The sequence below is a fragment of the Frieseomelitta varia genome, unplaced genomic scaffold, assembly GCF_011392965.1.
Source record: "Frieseomelitta varia isolate USP_RPSP 00005682 unplaced genomic scaffold, Fvar_1.2 scaffold_909, whole genome shotgun sequence".
Lineage (NCBI taxonomy): Eukaryota > Metazoa > Arthropoda > Insecta > Hymenoptera > Apidae > Frieseomelitta > Frieseomelitta varia.
In genome coordinates this window covers 701286-729143 of record NW_025110711.1, presented here as the reverse complement: position 1 = coordinate 729143, position 27858 = coordinate 701286, and the positions used below count along the sequence as shown (strand labels likewise).

General features: G+C 32.4%; 4 protein-coding genes across 10 annotated transcripts in view; 2 read left to right on the top strand and 2 right to left on the bottom strand.

The window, feature by feature from the left end:
• LOC122537448 (cilia- and flagella-associated protein 298) overlaps positions 1 to 5768 on the top strand; it is a 99320-nt gene extending 93552 nt beyond the window's left edge. For all 3 annotated transcript variants that reach the window (XM_043670609.1, XM_043670608.1, XM_043670607.1), the window contains one exon: positions 366 to 5768. In XM_043670609.1, coding sequence (XP_043526544.1) covers positions 366 to 476 — 111 coding nt within the window. In that variant the 3' untranslated portion in view covers positions 477 to 5768. The remainder of the gene's footprint in view (positions 1 to 365) is intronic.
• A 4853-nt stretch (positions 5769 to 10621) lies between these two features.
• Positions 10622 to 16364, bottom strand: LOC122537458 (exportin-1). Of its 3 annotated transcripts, none has more exons than XM_043670634.1 (14): positions 16080 to 16364; positions 14906 to 15140; positions 14640 to 14834; positions 14208 to 14558; positions 13413 to 14132; positions 13101 to 13335; positions 12847 to 13010; positions 12598 to 12732; positions 12374 to 12517; positions 12155 to 12301; positions 11818 to 12066; positions 11483 to 11735; positions 11159 to 11409; positions 10622 to 11081 (listed from the first exon to the last, which is right to left on the bottom strand). In XM_043670634.1, exons 2-14 carry the CDS (start codon positions 15101 to 15103, stop codon positions 10935 to 10937), a joined length of 3189 nt encoding a protein of 1062 aa, XP_043526569.1. In that variant the 5' UTR covers positions 15104 to 15140; positions 16080 to 16364; the 3' UTR covers positions 10622 to 10934. The 3 variants fall into 3 exon arrangements, with proteins under 3 accessions (XP_043526569.1, XP_043526570.1, XP_043526568.1); XM_043670635.1 differs by having other exon boundaries at positions 16194 to 16364; XM_043670633.1 differs by having other exon boundaries at positions 15910 to 16363.
• Positions 16365 to 16495: 131 nt separating this feature from the next.
• On the top strand, positions 16496 to 22990 carry LOC122537456 (rab3 GTPase-activating protein non-catalytic subunit). Of its 2 annotated transcripts, XM_043670622.1 has the most exons (19): positions 16496 to 16956; positions 17036 to 17143; positions 17248 to 17329; positions 17436 to 17562; positions 17671 to 17872; positions 17959 to 18286; positions 18481 to 18924; positions 19005 to 19384; positions 19460 to 19822; positions 19924 to 20124; positions 20194 to 20572; positions 20632 to 20723; positions 20799 to 21053; positions 21178 to 21351; positions 21444 to 21625; positions 21702 to 21923; positions 22002 to 22292; positions 22370 to 22522; positions 22601 to 22990. In XM_043670622.1, exons 1-19 carry the CDS (start codon positions 16872 to 16874, stop codon positions 22751 to 22753), a joined length of 4221 nt encoding a protein of 1406 aa, XP_043526557.1. In that variant the 5' UTR covers positions 16496 to 16871; the 3' UTR covers positions 22754 to 22990. The 2 variants fall into 2 exon arrangements, with proteins under 2 accessions (XP_043526557.1, XP_043526558.1); XM_043670623.1 differs by lacking the exon at positions 16496 to 16956 and having other exon boundaries at positions 17426 to 17562.
• Positions 22307 to 27780, bottom strand: LOC122537468 (acylphosphatase-2). 2 transcript variants are annotated; one of them, XM_043670650.1, is made up of 3 exons: positions 27043 to 27702; positions 26246 to 26372; positions 22307 to 23334 (listed from the first exon to the last, which is right to left on the bottom strand). In XM_043670650.1, exons 1-3 carry the CDS (start codon positions 27113 to 27115, stop codon positions 23220 to 23222), a joined length of 315 nt encoding a protein of 104 aa, XP_043526585.1. In that variant the 5' UTR covers positions 27116 to 27702; the 3' UTR covers positions 22307 to 23219. The 2 variants fall into 2 exon arrangements, with proteins under 2 accessions (XP_043526585.1, XP_043526586.1); XM_043670651.1 differs by lacking the exon at positions 22307 to 23334 and adding an exon at positions 23756 to 23896 and having other exon boundaries at positions 27043 to 27780.
• Positions 27781 to 27858: the final 78 nt, after the last annotated feature.

Genomic DNA, 27858 nt, shown 5'->3' with positions numbered 1-27858 from the left:
AATCAATTTGTTATCAATTAATTCGCTATTCACTATAGTTGGGATATTCAGAGTTCGCCCTTCACTCTCTTCAACAAAAGCAAGAATCGATTTTTCTAGATGTGATAATTCTCAATTTCCATCGATGTAAATGTAAATTGTAACGATGCATCGCGTCGTCGTGATAATCTTTTCTTGGAAACGGGAATATCAAGAAACAATTCTTATTTAAAGAAAGTCACGAGATGATAAATTTACATGTCGACTCTGACTGTCCGAACTAAACTTTTGCCCGCTTCATTTTCTTGCATTTTACACTACACACGCGCGCACGACGCAAAAATTGCCGCGACAAGGTTAATCAACGCCGGTACGCGTTGTTTCAGAAACTTGAGCAAGACGATGACGACGAGTATCTCGACTCCCCCTGGGCCGACGGCAGCAGTCTGAAGCGGCACTTTCAAGGTCTGAACAACATCTCCTGGAAACCGCACTAAGGCGGGAACCGAAGAACAAGAGATCTAGAATAGACGAGAGAAGGATCAAAGGAAAAGAGAAATTTTTTTTCTTCTCTCTGCGTGTGTAGCTTTGCTCGAGTTACCGACCGCGAATCTAGCCAATATTCACTCACCGACTACCAAAGATGAAGGAACGAGAATTTGATGGAAACGAGAATGATAGATTTAAAAGAAAAGGTCGCGAAACGGCGACCGGTAACTTCAGGTATTCCCACGGATCGAACTAACTAACGGTGTACGATGCTCAACTGTGTAAAGGAAACGGGACGGTTCGTTCACGTCCAATTAAAAACTTAAAGAAAAAAAAAAAAGAAAAAATAAATGAAAAGAGAAATGAAAGAGAAAATATATAGAGATAAAAAATATTCGTCGGCGTTCTCTCCTCGTAGGCGGTGGAAACGAAAAGAAAGATATTCGAATTGATACGGAACGTGATCCACAGAGTGTGCATTGGCAAAGGATACGAAAAAAAAAAAAAAGAAAAAGAAAAAAGAAAAAAAAAGAAAGGAAGAGAGAGTGTTTTAATAATACGCCACAACGCTATCGCATATAATACTGTCCCACACTGTGTGCGCGCTAATTATTATCCAATAGAGATATAATGATATTTTGTGACAGACTTTTTTCTACTCGACAACCGCCCGTGGTCGCGAGAAACGCGTGTTTAAAGAACGCGACCTCTTCTCGGGTCCGCTGATCGATAAATCCGTCGGTGGCTCGTGTTTTTTAGCCTGGTCGATCATTGCCGAGCACCGAGGTCGAACGATCGGCCGCTTGGCGAGGATCCAACGTGGATCCAACCCCGTTACATTTGGATTCGTTGCCGATATTCCGGACGCCTCTCGGGGTCTCGTCGTGTCGTAAAGGATACTTCCAAAATATCAGAGGAGAGCTGTCAGGGAGAGGAATTCCCCCCCCCCCCCCCCCCGAACGATCGCGAGAGATCGATGCGAACTTACCACCGACTTGAATATAGAACGTACCGTTTTCTAAACTGCGTTATCCCTCTTCTCGACAATTTCACAAATCCCCCCGCCTTCGAATTTACTCGTTGCGCGATACGTCGAGGAAAAAAAAACATTGTATACGCGCGTGTATATAAATGTATCTAAATCGTCTTCGACGATCGTGCTCAAGATCCATTCAAGGGAACACGATATCAGGCAGAATTGTGAAAATGTGTTTTCAACGGATCGTCATGTCGCGCGATGTGTGTAATGTCGGGATAATATCGGGAGGGGAGGCAGATTGTTTTTCACGTTGTTGAGAGTTTCTTCGGGGACACCCTGTACGACATCGACACCCCGCAATCGCGGTCAGGCGTTTGTTTCTTCGTGTGTGCAATCTCGCGTAGTACTATTTATTCTCACGCGGAGGCCAGCGTATAGAAGACGAAATGGGGCGAGTGGGCTTTCCTACGGGTTGAACGTTCCATTTAATTCGATCGCCGAGAGAGCAAATATATGTAAAAAACGGTCACGCGATCCGCTACTCCTCATCGTGATAGTAAGTCGAGCGAGAGTATTCCTGCCCATTTTCTCCGATAGCACGCGCCCGATGAAGTTATACACACACACACACACAAGACACTCACACACATACACGCGCGTTTAGTCCTTTTTTGCACAACTCTGGCTGACTCTGACTCTGGTTTACACGACCAAGAAAAAACGTATCGTATAAGAGAACGGGGGGACGGGGGAGGGGAGGGGGGAAGTAGATATGTAATAATGGCTGTCGTGACGATCGACAGGCGGACGCTGAAGAGGAGAGAAACCGAACAACACGCGCGAACAACTCGGTCGCGTTTACTCACAAGTGGACTAAAAAAGAAAAAAAAAAAAAAAAAAGCTTAAAACGAGTAAATTAATGAATTAAGAGTACCGTTACCAAGTTAACAAGTATTACTAAGTTAATCTGCTTGCTGTGTGATCATGACGCGCATTCGAGAAACGCCACTCCACGTGCATCGTAGAACGAATACCAGAACCACACATGTATCGATACACCGTCTCTCTCTTTCTCTCTTTCTCTCACTCACTCTCCTTCTGTCACATACACAAACATATACACACACGCGCGCGCGCACACGTACACGTACACGTCCATTTCACCGTGAATCGTAAATACAGTCGCTTCTATCCGGGAGTAGTCGACGCGATTCACCGAAACGTAAAACGGTGAACTTCAAATTACGCTTCAGGGGAGGGGTGCGCCCTTCCACCATCGATTATTCGATTCCCGCGGTTTTTCCTTTCTTCTTTCGGCAACGGCGAGGGCATTCGAGGCCGCTCGAATATGATAGAAAAGTTACGTTCGGTTCGAAAATCCGACGATTGATGGAGACGGCTGGTTCGCGCTGTTTCTGACTAGTCTCGGCTCGTACTACTGAGCTTCTGCCAATTCGACTGAATCAGCGGGTTACTATAAGTATAATTATATAATATGAATGTGTCTTAAGTGACATTGTGAACGAGAATGATAATGGATAATAATATATTACGCGAGATATTATTCTTTCAACGATTCAATGATATCAATGAAAATTGTCAACGATTAGACGATTACATTCCCTCGCGAAACACTGTCTGTATGACAGATCCTGGAATATAGTCTGACAGATCCTATCTTTCAACTAGCAAATATGCTCATGCTTCGAGAGAGCTCAAGAGATAAAATCCGATGATGTATCGACGTTGAAATCGATGTTGCTCGCGGGCTGAAAAGAGCACCGTAACGAGCAATATTTTTATCAAAACCGATATCAGTTCTTTATCAATGGTGCAACGCACAGCACGAATCAGCCCTATCCGAGGCATCGTTTGCCGCGGAAGAATACAATTTTTCAGAGGTTGGTCGACAGAGGATGGGACGGAAAGTCATCGTTCCCGCTTTGTGTCTCTCTTTGGGCTGAATAACAGCTGCGTGCAGCACACAGTCGGACGTTGCACGCAGCATTTTCCAAAATGATTATAGACCTCGAACAGCTGGCAGTCGTAGCGCAAGAGCGCAAAGAGAGAGAACTCAAGCCCGTGATTACGTAAAGGAACACAGGGTGCCACTTGCGCAGAGGGTGAAACAAGTAACGCTGGTTTTTTCGCGGCCTCGTTGCTGCGCGTGAATCGATACCGGTGGCGCAGGACAGGCGAACCTTCATCCCTGAGATCGATGGCAAAAATTGATGCTGAACGAACTTTACGGGAGCCAGTAACGCTCTCTAAAGTTCGTGTTCGTCTTTCCTTAAGCGAGTGGAACTCGGTTTAACTTGGCCAATTGTTTCTCGTCATTGTTCTAATGACGTTTTAACGCGGTGATTCGAAGGTAGTAGAGAAGCTTTCTGAGAAAAGGGCCGACAAGACAAAACGATGTCGATTGAATGGAACTTATTTCAAAAAGCATGACTCGTTTAATATTAACTACGCTTGTTGCTTTTTCTGTATTCGGAAGAGAATAGAAACTTTATGGCAACTCAACTGTTCAACTAAAAAGCGCACTCAACACATTAACCATCTTATCACAGATAGGTTCTTTTCTCAGAAAGCTAGTGAATTTGTTAATTTTCTAAAATTAACAAATACAAAGTATTGACAGTACGAAGATATTCAAAGGAATGATTTATGTATGAAACGCATATTCCACGGTTGTAGAGGGTATCGATCAAATAGTCGCACCCTGGGTACCAACGAAACTCGAAATTGATTTCTTACGTTTGAAGGCTTGAAACAACGTTATTTTCGGCATTACCGAGAGCATAGAGTATTCACGTAAACTTTCCTCACTTTCCGTGAAAGAAAAACGCGGAAGGTGATTCACTATGGTGCTTGATTCGAGAAACGTTTAAAATAACCGTGTGTTGTAAAACGTATTTAACATAGCATCGAATTACCTGAGATGATCTCCACGTGTGATTCTCTCATTCGACACGATCCTTTGTCACATTGCAATTTTGCGACCGCGTATTCAATACACAGATACACGCCACCGAACGAACACACGTGTACACGCGCACACGCACACATAACATACACGAACATACACTGATAACCTATGGAAAGAAATAATAATTGAATTGTTTTTATGGATTAAGAACAAGTTGTCTGTGATCTACAATAATTAAAAAAAATATTTAATAAGTATTAACATGGTAAATGCATAATTGACATGTCGATAATGTCGAACGAATCGGTTTAGGGAATAATAAATAATAATAGAGAAACAAAAATAAAAGCGAAAAGGGAAATGAGGAAAACAGAAGTAAGAGCAGTCAGATATCGGAATGATCTCAAATGTTAACGGATAGAGCAATATAATAGGGAGGATGAAAAGGGGTGGGGGGGGAAATGATAACGAAAAATGTTTGTCGCGTTAACGATGTTACCGCAATGGAATTCTAGAGAAAAGAGGTATATTATATATAAATACATATATAAACATTAAAATAATAAAGAGAGAAAAAACATAGAGATTTAAAGATGGAGCACGCCACACGTCTAAATACTATGTAATCGCTGTTGTTAATCAGTAATAATTCGCGATGTAAGGAGAAGAGAGAAAATTTAAAAAAAAAAACCAATTTATGCGCGTGCTGCGTTCAAAGTACCGATTAAAATACCAAAAAAAAAAAAAGAATTATATAAATGAATATATAAATAAATAAATAAATAAATATATATGGCACTTGACCGTCGCGGCTAAAAAAAAAAAAAGTACATAGGATAGATAGATTTATAGAAGCGCAAAAAAACACCAAAAATCGTTCCTTCCACCCGCTCCGGCCGTGTATTTGATTATCGATTTTAAATATATCGCATCTCATGTAAAAGTCAAAGAAAAGCTCTGCGAACTTGCAAGCGCACTTCAGAATGCAATTAGTATGTCGTTTTACTAAAGAAACGGGGATGAACAATGATGTTTAACCAAATGAAAACAGATGATTAACGGCGGGGAGAGGAATGGGAATTACAGAGGAGAGAAAAGAACGAAGACAAAGAGAATGTTATATAAATGCCACAATCACCGAGTAATAAGTTGTTCAACGAGCGTTTGCGAAAGATGTTCGAAATAATTTTTGTACAGTTTTGGCACACACGAGAACGTGCAACATCGTCGTCTTTATATTTATGTACAACATTCAATTATTATAAATTTTCGATATTATTACAAACTATGATCGATTTCGTGTGAAAGTGTATATGGCTTTTTCTGCGGTTAACAATAAAATGTTGTCAAAGCTTTTTCACGAGATATATATACATACATATTTCACTCAAACATTTGATTTATCTGTTGATTATTGCCCCTCCCTTGTTCCACAGATACAGTGTATACAGTTATAATTTTTCTTTTTTAATCAGGTTTTTGAAAAATTATATATCGTTCCGCCAAATTATTCACTTTCAGTGTGATACATGCTTTCTTTCAATGTAATTATTTTCTTATCAATATCATTTTCTCGTGTAAAATAATATTTTGTCAATTAATACGAAATAAAGGATAACATTTAAAGTCAAGCATTTAAGTTAATAAAATATTAATTAGACTCTGAATTTTTGCAGGTTTTGCAAATAATTAGTCAAAAGAAAACGTTTTTATTAACGTGAAATAATATAGAAATCATTCCCGTTTAAGAATCCATTCTCAAATGTGAAAATCAACGAATTCTACTTAACCAATAGAAAATATTACAGACGAGGTATATGAATAGACCTAGCACTTTACGGGGTTTCGTGGCTGGGGATCTGAAATACCGACATAGTAAAAAAATCACTGGTTTTTTAGCGCACTCTACGTTTAAGACCGGTGAATTTGTTTTACTTGATGTAATTCCCCAATTCACCGTTTGCTAGGTCTATTCATATATCTCTCGTCGGTGTCGATAATAATAGAGACCCTCGTCTGTGATGATGTTAAATTAAATTAAGATATGTTATCTATTGTCGGTATATTAGTTCTCGTTTCATCCAATAGATAGTAGCATGTAGCATATTCTTGTCACTGTTTTTAATACTAACATAGATGGTTACATATCCATAGACAAAGAGACCATTAACAAATGATAAAGATAAACATATGTCATGCGCCAAACAAGGAATGCAATAGTACGTAACAAAAGCAGGCACATGTGGCATAAAAGATAAGAAAAGCAATAGTATGAGACAAGAATAGAAATGGCAATTAGTTCCCGAATTCTACCGCTACGCAACGCTATTTCAATGCTCATGAATCGATCAAATTTTCATTTACAAAAGGAACAAATTAATAGAATTAATTTATGAACTTTTGATTGTATTCATGATATTAAACCCTCAACTTTCTTCTGATATTCAATTTAATTTATAAAATGCTTGTATAAAGATCTAGAAATCCTACTTAATAGATCGAATAGCTTCTGATCGCAATTAAAATATATAATAAACTTTATGTTTCTAAGTAATTAATTTACATTTCACGCGTACGCATTTCAAAGCTGATGTTTTCAACTATATCTTCAATGATTTTGATCCAAATTTTCAACATAGCTTACGAGAAATTAAACATTTGAGCTAATGGTTCGATGTATTCAATAGAACATATTAAATGAATAATGAAATTCTACTGCTTTCATGTTATTGATAAATAAAGGCATTTTCAGTTTAATAGAATATATTTTTATATTTAAATAAATTTTGATAAGAAAATGTCAAAAGTTGATAATTCATTACATTATAATAGAGAATACATGCGTAATTTAATAGAATAGAGACTTTATCTCCTACGAGAACTTTGTGTGCTGTCAAATCATCAAAATGCAAAATGCAAAGTCTTTTATACTTATGTATATTATGCAAATATGTATATGTGTATTCAACAATTAAAAATTTTTTCATAGTTGTTGATTTTAGCGCTTTCGACGATTGTGTAAGAACTACAGAATGAAACACATTTAAAATTATTGAAATTTCAAAATTATACTTCTTAATGATGTACATATATTTTAAAATCTATACAATCATTTTGTAGTTGCCATATTTCTATATCTTTACACCTTCCCCAATTTGTTTCGAAACACAGGTATTATGATGAAATTACACTTAATTGATTACTATGTAAAACATCAATTTCATTATAAAAATATAACGCTATAAAAAAGGAAAATATCAAAACTAATATCTAATTTTTATAATTGCGTTCTGATATGTGCCTTTAAATAAATAACCATTACCATTTCGTATTACATAAAGTTGAAAGTCTATGTAATAATCGTACATAAAACAGATGTGTTTATTAAAAAAGAAAAATAACAGCTATTATAATATAATGATCCTACTGAAAATATTAAGCATCATTATAGTGGCATTTTTTATTTTATTAGTAAGTATTATTAAACTCTTTACATATTTTTGTCGTTATAATGAATAACTGATAGAACTCTTAACTTATACATCCACTCATTCAAACACGCGTGATGGACCATTCCGTAATTACGTACTCAGTACTCACAAATATGTCACATGATCCTTGACAACTTATAAGATTAATACCATCATTCAACAGTTTACAAAATGTATTACTTTAACTTCACTTCAAGTTAAATGAAATTCTATAGAAAACAAGAGATTCGTCTTGCAATCAATTACTTTCTGATATAAAATTGTGTTATCGTACTGTAATGAGATGAACATAAGTATTAAATTACTCCTATTTAGATAGTGCATCAACACAAAAAGAAACATATATGTCACCAAACATCTCGAGCATTTAAAAAATTCTTATTACAGAATTCTTATATTTAAAAATTTGAATGAAAAATTTGTATAGCACACACAATAAAATGTCATACTATATAGTTTTTACAATGGTCTAATTCATCCTTTTAATATTATCCATCAATTTCCAATCTTATTATAGTTAATTTAGAAAAAAAAACGAATTTAATTTTTTTTTTCTTCGTTATCCCTTTGTGGAATTACTTTTTTAATCGATCGAATATTCATATATAACAGAAAGGATATATTATTTTTTTAATCTTAGCTGTACTTATTTACGTCCAAAATTACTTATTCTGTAAAAACCTGTTAAATTTAAGATTTTCGTGTAACAAACGAACAGCTTATAAAACATTTAGTTGCAGCTTTATTTTAGATACCATTATTACTTCGATATCTTACGACTTTTAAGCACTTTTCTCATTACATATAATCTTATCACATACAACTATGCATGACTAAATACATTCTGTAACTTATTACATCTATCCATACAAATAATTTCTTTTTTGTGATAAAAGTTTACAAGGTATATCACAAATCGTTTGAAAATGCCGTTCATTCTTTTTTTTTTTTCCTTTTTTATCTGTTTGCAATACCGGTTGCAAATAAATACAGCCTGCTAATATAAAATGAAATCAAGTGGCATTGATTTTCTTTTCTTGAATCCTTTTGCTGGAATAATAGTGGCTTATTCTTGAGACCCGAGTCGCATAGTATCAAATGTAATGGCTTCAGGGTTCCAAGTAGAGCTACTTCAATTCATTTGTATAATACAAATCGTTGACGATTTTATTCAAATGCAATAACGGTATATATACCTATATTCTTGCTATGATGCTCTTTTGTCATTTTTTTTTTCTATTTCACTTATTTCAGAGAAAAGTGCGGCATCAGCAAAATATTTCTACAATGATCATATTCTCGATAAAAAAAAAAGATAATTTTGTAATGTGTAATAAAAATTTCGAATCGTAAATTGTAAAAAATAATTCTTAATTTGTGAACAAAGTCAAACAAAATGTTTTATATTCCTTCTCGTATCATATTTTCACATAAACATTTTTTTATTTTTTGTTTTTTTTTTTACGAAATTTATTTAGCACAGTTCATCTATCTTCACAGCTTCTACAGGTCATGTACCAATGTTAGACATGTATTAAATTGTGTTACCATGCATCGTGATTATTTGTGACTTGTAAAACCAAGCACCTATAGCATATATTGTGATGGAGGCAAGCTCGAACACGAACACGTGTATGATGAGAAAATTTGTCCTTTTCTTTTTCTTGAGAATTATATTCGACTTTTTTAGCGAATTTAAAACTGATCTTTCTCCAATTTTTCACTATGATATAGTAACAGTCGGTTATATTTTTAAGTTAATAATTTATTTGAAGTACTTTTCTTGGTGCAACATTATATAAGAAAAATATTTTATATTATTCAAGTCTGAACAAAAATGTAAAGTTTTTAATTTTATATAATACTATCAGTAGTTAACATTCTCTTAAAGAAGTTTTTGTTACATTAAAAATTTGTTAATGTAACAGCCATAAAGTTGAAGTAGATGTATAAATAAAATTTTTATCAAAACGTAAATGTTAGAAACCTTTCTCCCAGACTACGTTATTCAAAATATCTATTTTTTACTAAAATACTAAAAAAAAGAAGAAAGAAACATTTGAATTCACTGAGAGAAAATTTTTTTAAACACACACACACATATATATAATATATATATATTTATTTATATATATGTTTTTCTAATTTACTTATAGTAGTTAAATACAACAAAAATAAATTGTCTTATCCTGAACAAATTTATTGTTGATGAATATATAGGGATTATCAGAAAAGTAAAATTTAAACAAATGCTATATGCGACATGTAGATTAATTTACAAAATTTCTCTGTATGACTTGCAGATCATATATATTTATATACTATGTACCTATATATCTATATATGGTAATATTAATAGCATTATCATACAACTTTATGCAAACACACACATGTAAGTGTAACATCTTCTAAATTTGCCGAAACAATACTATTTTATCTATATGAATCAAATATCGTATATCGAATTCAATTTAACTTAAAAAATGATTTTATTTATACTATAATATATTTGCCAATATTAAATATGTTATTCCATTCTATTACAATAAAATTACTTGTGTCAAATATTATTAATATTTTATTACAAATTTTAATTTTATTATTAAATTTTTATTACAAATTTTTGTAATAATATCAATAAAAGAAATATAAAATGAAATTATTATGTAATGTATATTTTAACATAAAACGAAATTTTATTATAACGTTATTATATATGAACTAAATAGCATCTTTAAAAAATATTGGTTATGATTACTATATATCAATATAAATATAAATATCATATTATCCACTATATAAAATAGTATTGTCCAGCATTCATTCACCTGTTACTCATAACAGATCAATTCTTTTAAAATTGTATAACAGACAAACAATCACCGCGTTTCGGGCTTACCTCCTTAACAAGAATGTTATATTGTAAACTTGGCTTTAAAAAGTATATAATGTATATCCATCTTGATGGTAATTGTGGTACACATGAGAAAAGTCGCAGATCAAAGGATACAGAATGTTTCTTATTGAGATGTACGGAAAGCAGGTAACTGGTAAGATGACTGGTAATTCAGTCCTGCATCTCCTCTGGTATTTCGTGAGGATTAAGTATTCCTGGTACTGCCATTTGTTGTAACCTTTTTTCTTCTTGTGCCAATCGTAATGCAGTTTCCCTCTCTTCAAGATATAAATCTGAGTCATCCTCCCCGGTGTATTCCTATAGAAAAAAATTTATTTATTTCATTATTATACATCATTATATAAATACTGAAAATTTAAAGTAGCAACACTTACTCTAATTTCAACAAGAAAATCTCTAAGATGTTCTTTGAATGCTGGGATGTCTTGATTAAGATTAAATAAACCTTGTACAGTTATTTTAATCTGATTATCAGTTAAATGTGGAAATGCTGTTTTAAGCAATCTAGCAACAAATTCTTGAACATACAATGTGTTATCTGGTACAGGTCCTAATGGAACTTTGATTCGCCCAAGTTCAACCAATGAAAACATATATGCCAGAATAGTAGCATGCATATTAAGGCCTAGATAATAATGAAATTAACCATATCAAAATAAAATTTAATAAGCATATTAATACTGTTTATAAGTATTTACCAGCTATATGCGATGAGTCTGTAACTACACTGAATATATGTTGAAGAATATCTGTAAAATATGTCTGATAGAAATTTTGAGTATCCGGCGCCGAAATTTCAATGTTTTGTAAAAATTGATACAATATTTGTAATCCGATATCTGCAACATTTCTCATTGTATGCTTGAAAGCCCAGATTATAGAATCAAGTACAAGTTTAAATTGTGCTGGTGGAATTATAAGAAATGCACCGAAACAAGAAACATTCACTTCCTAAAATATAAAAATGTTTACAATATATATTTATATCACACAGTGAAACAACTTATAAATAGTTAATATTATATATGATTACCTGTAAAAGTAAAAAGAAATTCGTTCTATGTTCCGGGAATTCTTCAAAATCTTTATTTATCATTTCTAAAGTACATTCAAACACAGCATCAAATATTTTAGGTATTTCATTGGTAATGTAACATTCTAATTTATTTACGATAGTGGCTATAGCACTTAGCACCTCTGGTTCGCGTGCACAATGAACATTTGTTTTTTGATAATCCAATAAAACGGCATCCAATAAAGGTGGTAAAAAGCTCTCTAAGACCTGATTATAATATATACAATAAATTAAATTATTTTAAAGGTATTCACAATCTTTACAGAATATGACTTTTAGAATAATACAATTTTACCATTTGACGATCAGTTGTTCTGCTAACCCATTCTGAGATCAATTTTAAGGTTTCCTTTTTCACTACTCTCATACTTTTAATTAGAGATTGTTCCATTACTACTTCACCATTCAAAGCTATTGCAGCACTTATATTTTCACTCATAACCTGAAGAAAACAATTAAATGCTAATATGATCATTAAAACAATTCAATATATTATTAAACAGTATTAATATACCTTATAAACGTTCAACATATCTAAATATATTCTTCCTAATTGTATCACGTATGGATGACCAAGAGCTTTACAAGCCCTCACATTTGTTTTTAAAATACTAGCGAGTTGTTTTATAGCTTCTTGATCTTTTAATACATCTACATTCTGAAATAAAATATTTTTATTAGGTCAGTTAAAACTAATTAGAAAAATTATAAAGTATTCTTTATTTTTTTAATATTTACTTTAGATGCTTGACTTATTATGTCATCCCATACTTGATTTGGTAAAAGCATATATCTCTCTATTAATTCTTCCTGCATTACTGTGTCTGTCTGTGCAAATATCATATACCCAACTGCTTCATAAAATGTATGTACCTAACAGAACACAAAAAACATAATTAACTTTTATTATACATATAATAATACATATTATGTGATATATTAAAAATATGTGCAATATATGTTATTCGATGTTTTCAATGATTTTACCTGCTGGGTTTGAAGATCACAAATGATACTACTAATAGTAGAAAGAATTTCCTCAATGAATGGTACCAATTCTCCAGTTTGTGGCGTAACAAAATGTCGCCTGCATTTCAATGCGATTTTTATAAACGTGTCACAGGCCATATCTTGCACACCATCGTGAGTTTCTAGAAGAATATTTTAATTAATACATTTTTATAATGTTGCATTGAACCTATTGTATATTATGCAATGATTATATAATGTAATATCCTTACCATGCATGAATTCGAAGAGTTTATTTACAACAGTCTTTAAAAATTTCCAATGCGCTCTCAGAAATCTTGGATACTGTCCAACTACATACATAATATTACTAGCAATAATAGCTTTATTATCCTTGCCTTTCTTTTGTTCACAAAGACCAAGAAGATCTTTGATAACAGTAACTAAAAATCGCTTTTCGTCTTCTTCGTGCATCGCACCAGAAATGCTACCTATTGCCCAGCATAACTAATCAAAGAATTAAAATTTTTATATTCTATGACATTTTTATTATGAATTTTATATAATATTTTCAGCATATTTACCGCATTGAGATTTTTCCAAGACCATTCCGTTCCATTTACTTGATTTTGTAGTTTTTCTGTCATTATTCTTTCAGTATCCATGTAGTCAAGATGAGTAAGATACACAAGAGTTTCTCTCATATTTTTATATAAATTAATAGAATCAGTGTCTTTCATAAATTCTCTAACAACTTCCCCATTTTCATTTTCTACAACAAGAACTTCTTCTGGTTTAGCCATTCTACTAATCATAATATACCGTACTTTAGTTAGAACCGGGCAATAGAATAATCTCCTAGATGGGAGAGTCATATTTTTGACCATGAACAAGGGCGTTGGGCTAACAAAAGGATTTGCTCTATATAAATCCATTGCTAATGCATTCCAATATTCCAAACAAATCTTAAATATTTCAACTTCTTCAACTTCAGAAATTAAAACAAGGTAATGCAATGCTTTAAGTAGCAACTCATTCAATTGTTTTTTCTCTATAAACTGCCCATGTTCTTTTAGGTATGTGCAAAGAAAAATAGCTAAATTTTGAATAAAATTTTGTTCTTGATCTCCACCAGCTGCATATGCTTCGCGTATATTTGTATCAAGGGGTAGGATCTGTTCTAACTGTCGCATTACGTTTACAAACAACATTACAAACACATCGTCATATGTTGTTACTGTAACACCAGCGATTTCAGTTAAGCATTTTAGTGTAATGTTTCTGAATATTGGTACATTTAAGAACTGCAAAAAAAAAAAAGAAAAAATATAATGTTATTTTAAAATAATGAACAAAAAAAATTAGAAAATTATATTCACCTTGAATACTAAAGTACTTATTAATTTTGTTTCAAAAATATACCCCAGAGGAATCCAATTTAAAAACCTTAAAAGAGTTTCTAATGTAACTGCCACCAATTGGACATTTTGTGAATTATCCAATACAAACTGACAAAGATGAAAAATGTGCGAGAATTCACTACACATAGTATCTTTCAAATGTTTTGCTTTTGTTTGTGTCATTTGTCCACTAGAAAAGTCAAACACTTCTTCTGATAATAATTTTAAAATTGCCATATTATTCTGACAAAGACTTTCATTTGTTTTACTTGCTCCAACAATATCACCAATGAAAGACTCCCAATTTTTCGGCCATTCCCGTTTTAAAACCTGTGACAGATGTAATTCATTAAAATGAAACTTATGAATAAATGAAATAACTTTTACATTCTTCTAACTTCAATCACTTACCTGGACTAAAATCATATTAAGTTTATTCAGATAAACTTTTGAAGCCTCCATTGTTTCTGGATCACTACTTGTCTTTATGATAAGGCCTACAATATATTTTTTTATACCTTCACACTGATTTCTTGGTAATACTTTCCATCGTGTCTTTATAACTTGTTCCAATATTTGTAGAGCATAATACTTTGTTTGTTGATTCTACATACAAATGATTATATTAAAGAAGTATCTGCATATTTATAAGAGATATTGGTTAAAAGAATCCTTACCTGTGAATATTCTAGAATAGTATCTACACGAGTCCATGCGTTTGGATGTTCTTTAAGTGTGGTTAGTACTTCCTGTGCAACTCTCTGTTGCTCACCTATCCCATTGTACATACAACCTACTATATTATCAAGAAGTGTTATATCCAGCTTTTGATTAAAATCCAAAAGCTTAGACGCTTGTTCAGCTAATGTTGCCATTATTTATTGTAAATTATCCAATTTTCATACACTCTATCTGTAAATAATTACATTTGATATTATTACTTGATTTATTACAATTAAATACCTATTTTATAAATAAAACACATATATTACAAAGTATTGTTTCCAAAAAGGGGCTAATTTATTCCACAAATTAATAAATAGTTTAGAAAGCACAACTCAGTACAATGACAAAATAATTTTAGTTCAAAAATATGTTACAACATAAACAACATAAACAATATTAGTATTTAGTGTTAATAAACAATGTATATAAAAGACGCTGTATTCTTTATATTATTTCATTACTTTTATCAAAATGTTTTTCATATACTGTTACAATTTTATAGGTAAAAGCATTAGAAGCTTATAAAAGATTATAATATCAAATAATATTATTGTGCTTCTATGTGAAAAACAGTTATTTCTGTTTGTAAACAAGTTGAGAATATTAAAAAAAATAAAATATAATATAAATAATAAAATTAAACAGAAGCGAGAATTAAAAAGAAATCATTGTTAACGTGTAGCGAGGGAGGTCACCGCACTGCGACCGCTCGACCTAACCTACATTTGACAATCGCAAATAAGGTTATGTGAAAATTTATTATGCGTAATGTTTATAAATCCAATGTAAAACATATTTCACTTAATACATTTAATCAACAGAAGTATATGATAATAAAGATATAAAATATTAATAGCAGATAACTGGAATTTGTAGACTTTTGTTATCCGGGTGCACTTTACTCATTGCGTCGTTGTTCAACGAATAACGTATCATAAACGACATTTGCACATACCACATTAGCTCCCACACGTAGATTCTCAATTCATAGGTAAAAAACACACGTTTCACACGAACAATCACAATCTCTCGCAGTAAATCACAATCAGAAAAAGGCCAAACACACAACCGCTGATTCCCGCGCGACCAATTTCGTTCCTCGTTTCACAGCTCTCTGTTCTTCACTGTCTCTTTCTCTCTCTCTATCTTTCGCACGTTCTCTCGCTCGTCACTCCTGCCTCTGTTTCGTTTGTGACGATCGTCAGTGAAGAGAGCTCCACTCAAATATACAATACCCACCGAGGCCGTTCTTCGTCGTAACTTTGTTTCTCAAATCTCATACAGAATTTCTACTATATCCCTTCACTTCCAATGAGAAACAAGAAAACTGGCTGCTTTACGTTATGCTCGAATCCAACCTACAGATTTTCGAAAATAATAACAAAATGGCTGAACACGTTACGCGGACCATTGCGGAGAAACGAACATTTTCATTGGTCCCAACGATCTATTTTGTCCAATCAGAAAAACTCTAGCGACTGTTTCTGAACGTCACAAATTACGTCACGTGATGTCATGCAACACGTGTTCTCCATTTTGACTTAAAATTCCGTATGAATAACGTTTCATGCGAATAGCTAATACGCATCTATATCTTGATTCTTAGCTAAAGTTAATAACCCATGTTGATGTTTACATATTTCCAATTTTTTGATAGTCACAATGTATTATTAATGTAATAAGAACGATTATGTTTCCTTGAATGTTTATTTGCCATGAAACGTGAAATCTTAGATGAAGAATCTCTGCGATTACTATCCTAGTTGCAAGCATATGACAGTTTGTGATTTATTGTCTTATTGCAAGGTGTTTCTATTAGAATTTTAATAGTTTAATTAACTGAGCGGCATTTACATTATTGCAGTGACCAAAATTTAAAATTATTTAAAATAGGCATATTCACATAATTAATTGGATATGTCTTGTCAGATAAAAGGAATTGCTAATCTAACCAATACAAGTAATATCAAAGAGTTACTTTTCGGAGATATTACTAGGAGACGTAATTTATCATATCTTTTTGCTTCGTCTTTTAAATAAATGATAAATTTCAATCAATTATCAATATTTATACTTTTTAGATGACATTCCAAAAGACGAGTTACCATTACAAGACTGTTTTATATCATTATCATCGGCTGGAGATGTTCTTGCTATGGCAAATAATACAAAGATGATTATATTAATTTGTATGTGTATAAATTTAATTTTAAATAATATATTTCTACTATCTAATTTATGCATAATTTATCTAAAAGTATATAATTAATACAATTATTTAATATTAAATTAGCAAGATGGGATTCGTCAGAACAAGATGAAGCAAAAAATAAATTTCACATGATATGGTATGGTGAAGTTGCCCAGGAAGATAAGTAAGTCTTTGTTCTAGTAATAGTATGTTAAATTTTATATATATATATTTTTTTTTTACTACTAATTTCTTCGAAAATATGTCCATATATTGAAAGTGTTTTTTAGTGAATGGATAACGTCTGTCATTTGTTTACCATTATTGTCATTGGGAAAAGCTAGTAGTGGCACTAATCCAGATTGGACATGTATTATAGTTGGTTTTAATACTGGTTTTATTAGATTTTATACAGAAGTAAGTCAAATTTAAATATATGATAATGATTTATAAAATGTACTTCTAGTAATTAAATTAAATTATAATTAAAATTAATATTAAAACTAATATTTATTTTTTATTTAGACAGGTGCATTATTGTTAGGGGAACAATTGCACAGTGAACCAGTTGTGGGGTTAAAATGTCAATCTTTTCGTGCCCCTAAACACATAGGTGATAGTGGTTTGGCTGAAGAAATTTATGTGACATATAATAGTGTTATATGTGTATTACAAGGTTTTCCTTTATTTTCTACACTAAGAGCATGTAGAAATCATTTAGCTAGAGGTATATAAATTAAAAATATAATAGCAATATTTTATTGAAATTTAACATCTTCGTCTAATAGTATGTTTATTGTTTCTTACTTGAAGTTCAAGCAAACTGTGATGATCTACCACCTATTACAAATTTATCGTATAAGAAGTGGGGCTATAAAAGCCAAGATATTGTAAATGATTCAGAAGTAATTGGTACCACTTCTGTAAATAGTTTTGATCATTTAATGACAGCTTCAATTTGTGGTGGATATAATGCGTCTTACAGATCTAGCGCACCACAACATAATTTGGTTCTTGCAACTGGTAAACGACCATTTGTTGGTTTTCATTATGCATTAGAAGGTGGCTCAGCTCCGGTTCTATCAGATGTTGCAATAGCAATGGCCAGCAAATTAGCAAATGCTATTGGAACTGCTGTTCCGTGAGTGTTGCATAATAAATTCATGTTATGCATTTATTGTCAAAAGGATGCATCACCTGTAAGAGAGCTATAGTTAAAATACATTACTTGAATGTCACGTAATTTTTTAATTCTGAAAATTAGATCGTCATTCTACATCATGTTAGTATAGTATTCTATTTTTATACATAAAGTATTTTATTCTTTCTGTTTAGTTGGTTTCCTCTTAATTGGGGAAATTCGAAACATCAGGCATCACTCGAAGCATCGAAAACTAATGCTCATGAACCAGTTGAACCAATGACTTGTAGGTTTGGATTAAGTGATGTTATGAGAGAGGGTTACTCAATAATATCCAGTCCAAATAAAGCATTGTCAGTAATATTAGATGCAATGGGTAGAGTATTATTAGTAGATAATAGATCTTGCATAGCCACAAGAATGTGGAAAGGTTATAGAGATGCACAATGTGGTTGGATTGAAGTGGAAGAGGAGAAACATTCTGGAATGCACAAAGCGTTTACTAAATTTAAACAAACTCCGCAATTGCGTTCTGCTTTCTTTTTAGTCATTTACGCCCCCAAAAAGGGTGTAATAGATATATGGAGTACTCAACAAGGTCCTAAAATTACTACATTTACCGCTAGTAAACATGGTCGGTCAGTAATATAATACTGTATTTTTGTGATACTGATAAACTGACGTAAAATTATTGGTTCAAATAAATGTTATTCTGCAGATTACTCTATATCAATTACGGTCTTCTTGGTGTGAATGATAATGTACATTTATCCAAAAATAAGCCACAATATTCGTGTGTTTTTATGGATCCACTTGGAGGGTTGAAAGAAATTACAGTACCATTTCATTTCGCTCTTAGTAGTAAAAATGGAAAAAGAGCGCGTGATATACATTTACTTAAAAAATTGAAAACATTTTTAAGAGAAGAAGATTATGAATATGATAAATTAATATCAGAAATTGAAAGTGTGTGTTCAGATTTGAAGAGTAATGAAATAAAAGTACAAACATTAGAAATGTTAATGTCAAATAAAAATATTATTCCTGATGCTTTACTCGCTGCAACAAATTGTTTTATTAAAAGACTAGATGAATATGGTACGTATATGCATATTCATTATTAATAGTTCTATATATTATTTGAAAAAAAAATATATAAGTTTTATATTATAGAAAAGGAAGAAATGGAACCTACAACAAAAATACTTTATTTATTAGCAACACAGTTGCAACAAGTAATTAATTTTTATAAACATATTAAATCTCAGTTTGATACTCCAGAACATAATGCTTCTATAAATGATGATAAAAGTTTAACTTCAACTTTACTAACTACTGAAAAAGAAGTGCATAGAATTTTTGAATTGTTTGATAAAATAAATAGTTATACGCGTTCAGATTCTAAGACAGAATGTAAAGTAAAATTTGTAGAAAATGGCAGAATATTTTTAGATTTTTTATCTTGTTTTGAGTTTGGAACATCAGGATTTATAGATATTAAAAAAGATATAAAAGCAGAAAAAGAACATTACATCTGTAAGTATTTTAATATATTACTTTAGAAATATATATTTTATATGTGTATGTGTAATTAATATTCTCTTAATAATTAAATGGTTTTTTTTTCATGTTTTTAGCTGAATTAATGTACGAAGGTTGTGTACATTCGTATGATAGAATTGAGAAATGGAAAGACGCTGCTAAGAGTAGTAATATTCAACCATTCGTTTTTATGAAATTTGCCTTAATTTACTGGCTTAATAAGAAACGAGATATATGTTTAGAAATAGAATTAAAGCAATTTACACAACTCTTAAGTGCTATTTGTTCAATAGCCAGTAAGTTCTAAATTGTTCTAATAAATTAAGTTTTACTTTTATTATTATAACATAAGTTATTACTTATAGATGTTGAAGAAATATGTGCAGAATATAATGAAATATCTTTATGGTGGAAAAAGGTTCGTAATATTCTCTTGGACTCAACAAATCCATTTAATGCACTTACTGCAGCTTTGATGTGCAGAGCTGTTGCTATGTCTATAGAAAGGTACAAAGAAAAGTGTAATAACAAAACTGAGGACAATAATGATCAAGAAGAAAAAGATGTTGAAAATAAAAATGATTTGGAAGAGGGAAAACATCAAGATTCTGTAAACAATTCAAAATCAAATGATGAAATATATAATTTAACAAATGAATGGGAAAATATTACTAAAGATACTTGCCAATTTACATTACTTATTGGAAATCTTGAGGATATTACAATTTTAGATGCTATTGTAAGGTAATTAATAACGAAATTTATTCTTAATGAACAGAATTCTTAGAAAATTTTAATTTCAGTCAACAACTTCCATCAGATACAATGCAATTTTTTGCATTACCATTTGTAAAATTTGATATATCATTAGGATCTGTCCTGTCAAGAGGAAAAGGTATTGTTCTATTGTGGTTATATATTATAGTACTGTCAAAGAACATATCTGTTTATCTTATATCATTATAATTAGGTTCTGTATCAGAGATAGTTGCAAAATGGATTACTTCTACCGGTATCGATCCTTCTCAATTAATAGATACAACAGATACGGAATTCGATCATATACGATCAACAAGTGATTCTTTAGAAATAGCAAATTCTTCAGACGAAATTTGTAATGTCGATGATATTTCACAACCTAATTTAGAAAAGCCTTTTTCAGAAACTCTTGTTACAAAAAATGAAGATAAAGATAGTACAAATGCTACTATTTTATGTATTTTAGGTAAAGAGATATTTGTATCTTAGGATTTATTGCATCTTAACATTCATATTTATTAGTCATCTTTTACTCATTAAATTGTATTATACATTAAATTATATTATATGTTTTTCTTTTTAATTTTCAGAAAGAATTAAATTATTGAAAAATCATTTTCCATATAGTTTAACGACTAGTGTCCTACTAGCCAATATTTGTTGGGAATTTGCAATGTCATGGAATAAAGATATTTCACAATTGAAGTCTCTTGAAGCTGCATTATCTGTTTTACAACTGATACCAATGAAACGTATGAGGCACGGTAAGAGAGGATTCTGAAAATTATTAATATTAAATTAAATATTGTGTATTTTTTTTTATTTTGTAATGTGTGAAATATTATTACCTCATTAGGTGTATGTTGTTTATTATGGTCAGTTCATATAAAAAAGCGAATGGAAGCAATTGCAAAATTAATTAATAAGCTTGGCAAACTACCAAAAGAAAGATTGTGTACACAGGAAATCGGTTTATCTGATATTCAAGCAGTTGTATTTTTACAAAATAGTGTTACATTTTTAGAAATTTTCATTGATGTAAGTTTTCTATGGATCGATATTTTGTATAATATGAAGCTAATTCAAGCGATATAAATATATTTTATATCACTAGTCTGAAATACTCGAAGTAGGAGAGAATATTTTATTTAAGTCAGAAGAATTATGGGAAGGATGCACTTCTGGTCCACAACCATTTGCTGCATTAGCTATTTCTCAAGCACCCGCTTGGTATGATCTAATAATGTTACATTTACAATTAGCTAATGTCTTATACATGATGGCACATTTTAATTTGAAACTTGTAAAACCATTAAATAATTTATTTGACTCTGTGGTAAGTAAATAAAAAATTGTTTTAAAAAATTTAGATTCATATTTATAATCTTAAATATTATATATTCTAAATATATAGGTGCAGCCATATTTCTTTCAATCAATGGCAGACAAAGTAATGCTTACATGGTATAGAGACGATAAAAGAGATAATGTAAGAACCATATTTTTATGCCGAGTAATTAACGCATCGATGGATTTTATTCATCAAGAAACAACAGATGGTAAAATGAGTAGTTCGATGCAAGCTATTCAATGGATGAGCAAATGTCAAACATTAGCATCTATTTGGAAAATTAATAATGATGAATTAAGGATACATCAAGTTTGTCAATTATACGTGATTGGTTTTGATCGCTTAGCAGAAGAAGTAAGTATAAACGAAATTACAATTTAATATATTTAATTTTGCAAAGTAAGAAATATATATTTGATATTGTAACACAGGTTGTTACTGCCGTAAATGATGTTGAAAAATTAGCAGAAAATCTTTTGCCAATTGCTGGAAGAAGAATGATGGCATATCTTTCAAAATCGCCTGATGTCTTAGAGGAAGTTTCTCGGATAAGTCCTGCTCTTACTAAATATTTAGAAAGTCTCGTAAGTTTTACATATTATAAAATTTATTTCGAATGTTTTATTTTTATTTTTAGTATCAAATGAGATTACTATTTTTAGGATGTGCCGGATATAATTTATACAAATTGTTCAAATGATGACACTATTGAATTGATACGACGAATTTCAAGACATTTGCCTGAAACACATTCTAATTATCATCTCGCGCAATTGTTGTTAGACGCGGTCTTTATTTACGAAGGAACAACATGATATTCAGACATTTAAGTAAAACTAAATTGTTATAGGGAATAAGTTTAATAAATTTATTTGTGCTTTCTGTTTTTAATTCATTGTATTGAATCTGAATATAAAATATATTTGACATATATCATTAAAATCCATCATATCAGAGATACTTGAAACAGTTGATCACAACGAACTGTGACATAAATGTGTGTGTATGTTTATATGTCACATATAATGAATTAAAGAAAAAATATTCTATAACTCTATATTTTGTTACTTACTTCGCTTTTCATTAAAAATGAAATATTAAGATGTTCAATTTCCTTATTTATTACATTTTACGATTATTTAAATTAATAATTTGTAATTTACATATACTATTGCTTATAGAAATCATTTAACTGTTCAAAAAAGTATACTGGTATTATTTGTCGTGTCTTTAAGACAAATCTTATCGATTTTCGAAGAAATCAATAACATTAAAGTTCAATTAAAAACGTATAGCAAATCCTTTATATTGCAGCCTAGTAATGCCTTCCCAATTTGAAAATTCACAGCGATCAATCTTACTACCTGGACTTCCAACATTTGTTAGCCATTGTGTCCTGAAATAAAAAAAATTGGCTTAGTCTTGAAATAAAAAAAATATAGATTTAATTATAAGTTATTATTTAAGTTATTAATAGGAAGTTTTTTCGCTTACGTGACAATTTTGCATGCACTATAACTTATTTACAAGTAGATGATAGATAAATGATTGTATTTGTATTTCTGTTTTTATTGTCTATTACTAATTTTACGATGTTTACGTAGTTTATGATGATATTATGATTTTATTACTATGAAATTCTTATTGTCAAAATGAAATGTTTCTTTTACTATTTTCTAAGCAAAAGTTATTTGTTTGTGTAAACTTGAACTTTAAAACAGCTGAAAATTAGAAACTAAATTATACTAAACTTGTTTAAACAATTGAATTTTATTTCTACAGTTATTGTATCAATAAGTCTTTAGATCGCTTATTAATGAAGCTATAAAATCATCCGTTCTCTACAGGCATTGAAATCACTGTAGTGATTCCGCATGTTTTACATAGAATTTGCAAAATTCCGTCAAGCTCTTAATTCGATAGAAAGGTAGAGCAAATTCCTTGTAAATGTTGTCTCTCTGCCGATTAACGATCATTTAAAATTTGTCGATAAATTAACCGCAAAATAACAATCGATTAAGTATGTAAATTGTCCGCGCACCTATCTTCTATAGTGACGAGTGTAGTTTTACACGCTTCGCAATTATAATTAGCGGCTAATCAGACCGAGTCCAGATATTTTAAGCGGCTCTATCGAAGTAGGATCTTTAAAGTCGATCATCTGTCTCACAATAACAACAAAGATGAGCTATAGATCCGATCTATCATCGATATTTCGAATTCGCAATCTCGATCGAGATTATACGTGACAAATTTATCCGAATCGTCGAACTTATCTTTAAACTGTATAAAAATTTGTTTTATTTTAAATTTCGCTTAAGTTTTTGTTCTCTCCGTCAAAATATGATTTGTAAGACAATGACAATTTAAAGTTTCACAGGTTCACTGATATTTTATTATTCTTAAATATTTTATTATTTATTCTACCTAGCAGAAAGAAAAGAAGTGCAGAAATTTTGTGAGAATTTCGACGGAAATTGAAACAAAATTGAAGCTGAAGAATGATCTCCTTTTGGGGAGAAGCCAGAAACCGATGTTTCGTCCTCGACCGAGCTATTTTCTTTGACTTCAGGTTCACGAGCAGCGGAAATTCGGCCGCGAAATTTGTCTCGTGAGATGTCTCTTACGGTATATAAGTACCGAATGTCTACGTTCAAGTATATTTGTTCGCACGGCAGCGATCTTGTTCCATTCGGGAGAAATAATTTATCTTTCTAGCGTCGTTTCTTCTCTCTGTAACGCAATTGGCAAAATATATGGATCAGTAGATCTGGCTCACTTCTCTAAATAACGATTACATCCTTCTCATCTTATTCTTTCTCTGGCGTTCCGCGCGAAGAATTCGTTCGTTCTTCTTTTATACTCTTCTTAAGAGAGATCGTTACTAGTGTAATTTCTTGTCATCGTTGGTTTAATTTGCAAGTCTCAGTCAGTTATGATTGTTTCGGCGAAATCAATAGAATCTAACGATTCTAACTCGTTCACTTAAATCTGAGTCAGCAACGCGTTTTCACGTTTTTTTATCATGTGCGTGATATCGAATGGAACGTGGGATGTCAATTAAGAATCACGAAAGTCTGATAAAGTAATTTTCAGGGTAATAAGAAAAAATGAGATGAGCACATAAAATTCTTCATCAAAGTTATAAATGCTTATTAATAAATATATATATATATATATATATATATATATATATATATATATATATATGTTTTACTTATCTAAGAACATTCAACGTTTGAAATATTTGAAAATATTTAAAATTTTTTAATGTTAAACTTGACCCGAAATTAATGATTTTCCTATTGATTTCACTTATTCTCAGGGTTCTTTATTTTCTTCTTGCCATCAGTCGTGATTGTCTAACATCCATCGTGATATACAGTCATACAGTATGAACGGTTTACATTGTATCGACTTGTTAACGCTTTGTCATCGCTTTTAATGCGAAGAGAACACATTATTTGCCGAAGAATCGTCTGCGATAGAAGCGACTGGTTGGTAATAGCTGTCGGAAAGTAACCAGCGCGATTCGGCGATAACTCGCGAAGGAAAGAGACAACGCGGTACGCGCTATTATTTCATTAGATCATTATTAAAGCCAGGCCCAACTACCTAATGACCGTTACTCGGCAATTTGCGGCTAAGGTCACGCGATTTTACGGGAGCACTGAATTCGTAGGCTTACGTTAGCGCGCGTGTGTCATTAATTCATAGAACGGAGAAGAAGAAGATTCGATGGTAGAAAGAAAGAAACAGACGAAGGCGAGGGAGATCTAGAGTTCCTCGCGTGATACACGAAAAGATTCGTGGAAAGAAATTTAACTTGGACGTTCCTAATAGTCTTTTCTTTTTTTCTTTCTTTCTTTCTTTCTCTCTCACAGAGTCTTGAGAAATTTAAGTTTAATATATCAGTGAAATTCCTGGATCTTGGTACCCTTTTTTGCTCACTATCCTCTAACCAAATCCAAATAATGTTAGTTAAAAATTAGAAAAATTATATTGCCATCATCGTCTTGGAAGCACGAATTTATTCAATTGTATTCGAATGACTTAACGAACAAACAGAAGGTATCAGGCACGGTTTTCCCTTCTTCCTATTTGTGCGCGGCAAAGAAAAAAAAAAAAGAAAAAAGTTAAGAGAGGAAAGATGTTCTCTGCAAATTTGCCTTATTTTATCTCTCTTTCTTGGCAACAGAAAGGAGGGACAGATAAATTACAATAAAAATGAACTTTCACGTTGTTTACCGATCGGCGCCACCGCAACCGTTTGTACAAAGCCATCGTGACAAGGAATCGCAACTCACATTTGATCGACGAGTGCACGTGGTCCCTGCATTTTTCCAAGTATCGTGCCGGACTTGGTGTTCTTCACCCAGCCGCAGATTCCCAGCTCCTGGCATATGTCCCTCACGTATTTTGGAAAGTAGACACCTGTGCAAAAAGATTGTGCGCAACTGCGATTAAATCTGCGATCGATGGCGACAATTGATCGACCGCGATCGAGACGATGGTTATCAAATTCATTGAATTGAACAGCACGACACGAAAGGAAGAAAATTAGATTACTTCAAAGCTTTATTATACCGTCGTTCCATTCATGCCTCTCGTGCTTTTCATTCGTCGATGTCTCGTCGACAATTATTCAATTCAAACCGAATTAAGCAGTGACGAGTGAAATTTTACAAGAACCTAGATACAGCCTTGAACTTCCTCGAGAACGTTAGCGACGGAATAACGAACCAAACTGTGTCACCTTTGTTTGTCAGTTGTCTGAATCCAACCGAAGGACACGAAGAAATTTCACCATTTTCTTCTCTCGCGGAGAGAGAGAGAGAGAGAGAGAATTATTCCATTTTCGGGTGTTTAATCACCCGTTGCTCCAGCGTTTGTCATCTTACAATTGACGTATTCACTGCGTGGAAGGCACATTTCTTTCGACCCTGACGTTCTAATTCTCAATCGCAAGCGACGGCGAAATCTCGCTTGCAATTCGTGGAAAGGCAACGCGAGGAACGCGTCCGCGACCGAAAGTCTGATCTTAACTAGAACGAGATTAATTGAATACTCGTCGACCTTCTGACCGACAAAACTGCACTCTTACCCTGCACCTTGCCAAAGACCTCGAATTCAACGGAAAGTAGAGGCTCATTGCGGAGGGGGTCGTCCGCTGCCATTCTACCAGGCGAAGGGAGAAACTTCCGGTCACCTTAACGCCACTCCTTCGATCCGTGAAAGCTCGAAGAAACGTTTCCAGTACGCGATCAGCATACAGAACAAGCTCGCTGCTTGGCCGAAGATTTCTTTTCGTTCTCTCTGACGATCGGCACTCTTTTCTTCACCTCTCGCCGTGATACGACCTACCGACTGATTCTGATCATTGCACCACGGCGTCGCGACGCCTCAAATAGACTCCCCCACCATGCCCAGCAGAATCCAATTGCAATCGATCGAGTATCGATCAACCGCGACCACTAGCTGTTGTTATTGCCGACGTGCATCGTTCTTCGACGGCCTGCATTTTTTTCTCGGGGACGCTTCTCTATATTTTTAATCGCCCTTCGTGCTCTTTCTCCTTCAATCGCTCATTCAATCGATCACTCGCTCACTCAGTCGTACTCTCAGTTATCTTCTTGGCAAATCGTCTCGCGACTAGCTGGCATTGTGATTCGGCTTGAAGACGGAGAGAGATGGAATTGTTTTATCAATCCTTTTCGTCGCGAAGGATATATGCACGCCACTTCTCGATATTCCGGAGAATATCAAAAGGAAATTAATTTTTTGAGCCTCGAGCTCAGGAATCTCTTATCCAAATGATCTTTTTAATTAAACAGAGGTGTGTAATCTATTCATTCGTCAGGAATTCGTTAAAATAATTTGTATATACGCCCTCAAATATCGATTATCGAGTATTTCCATC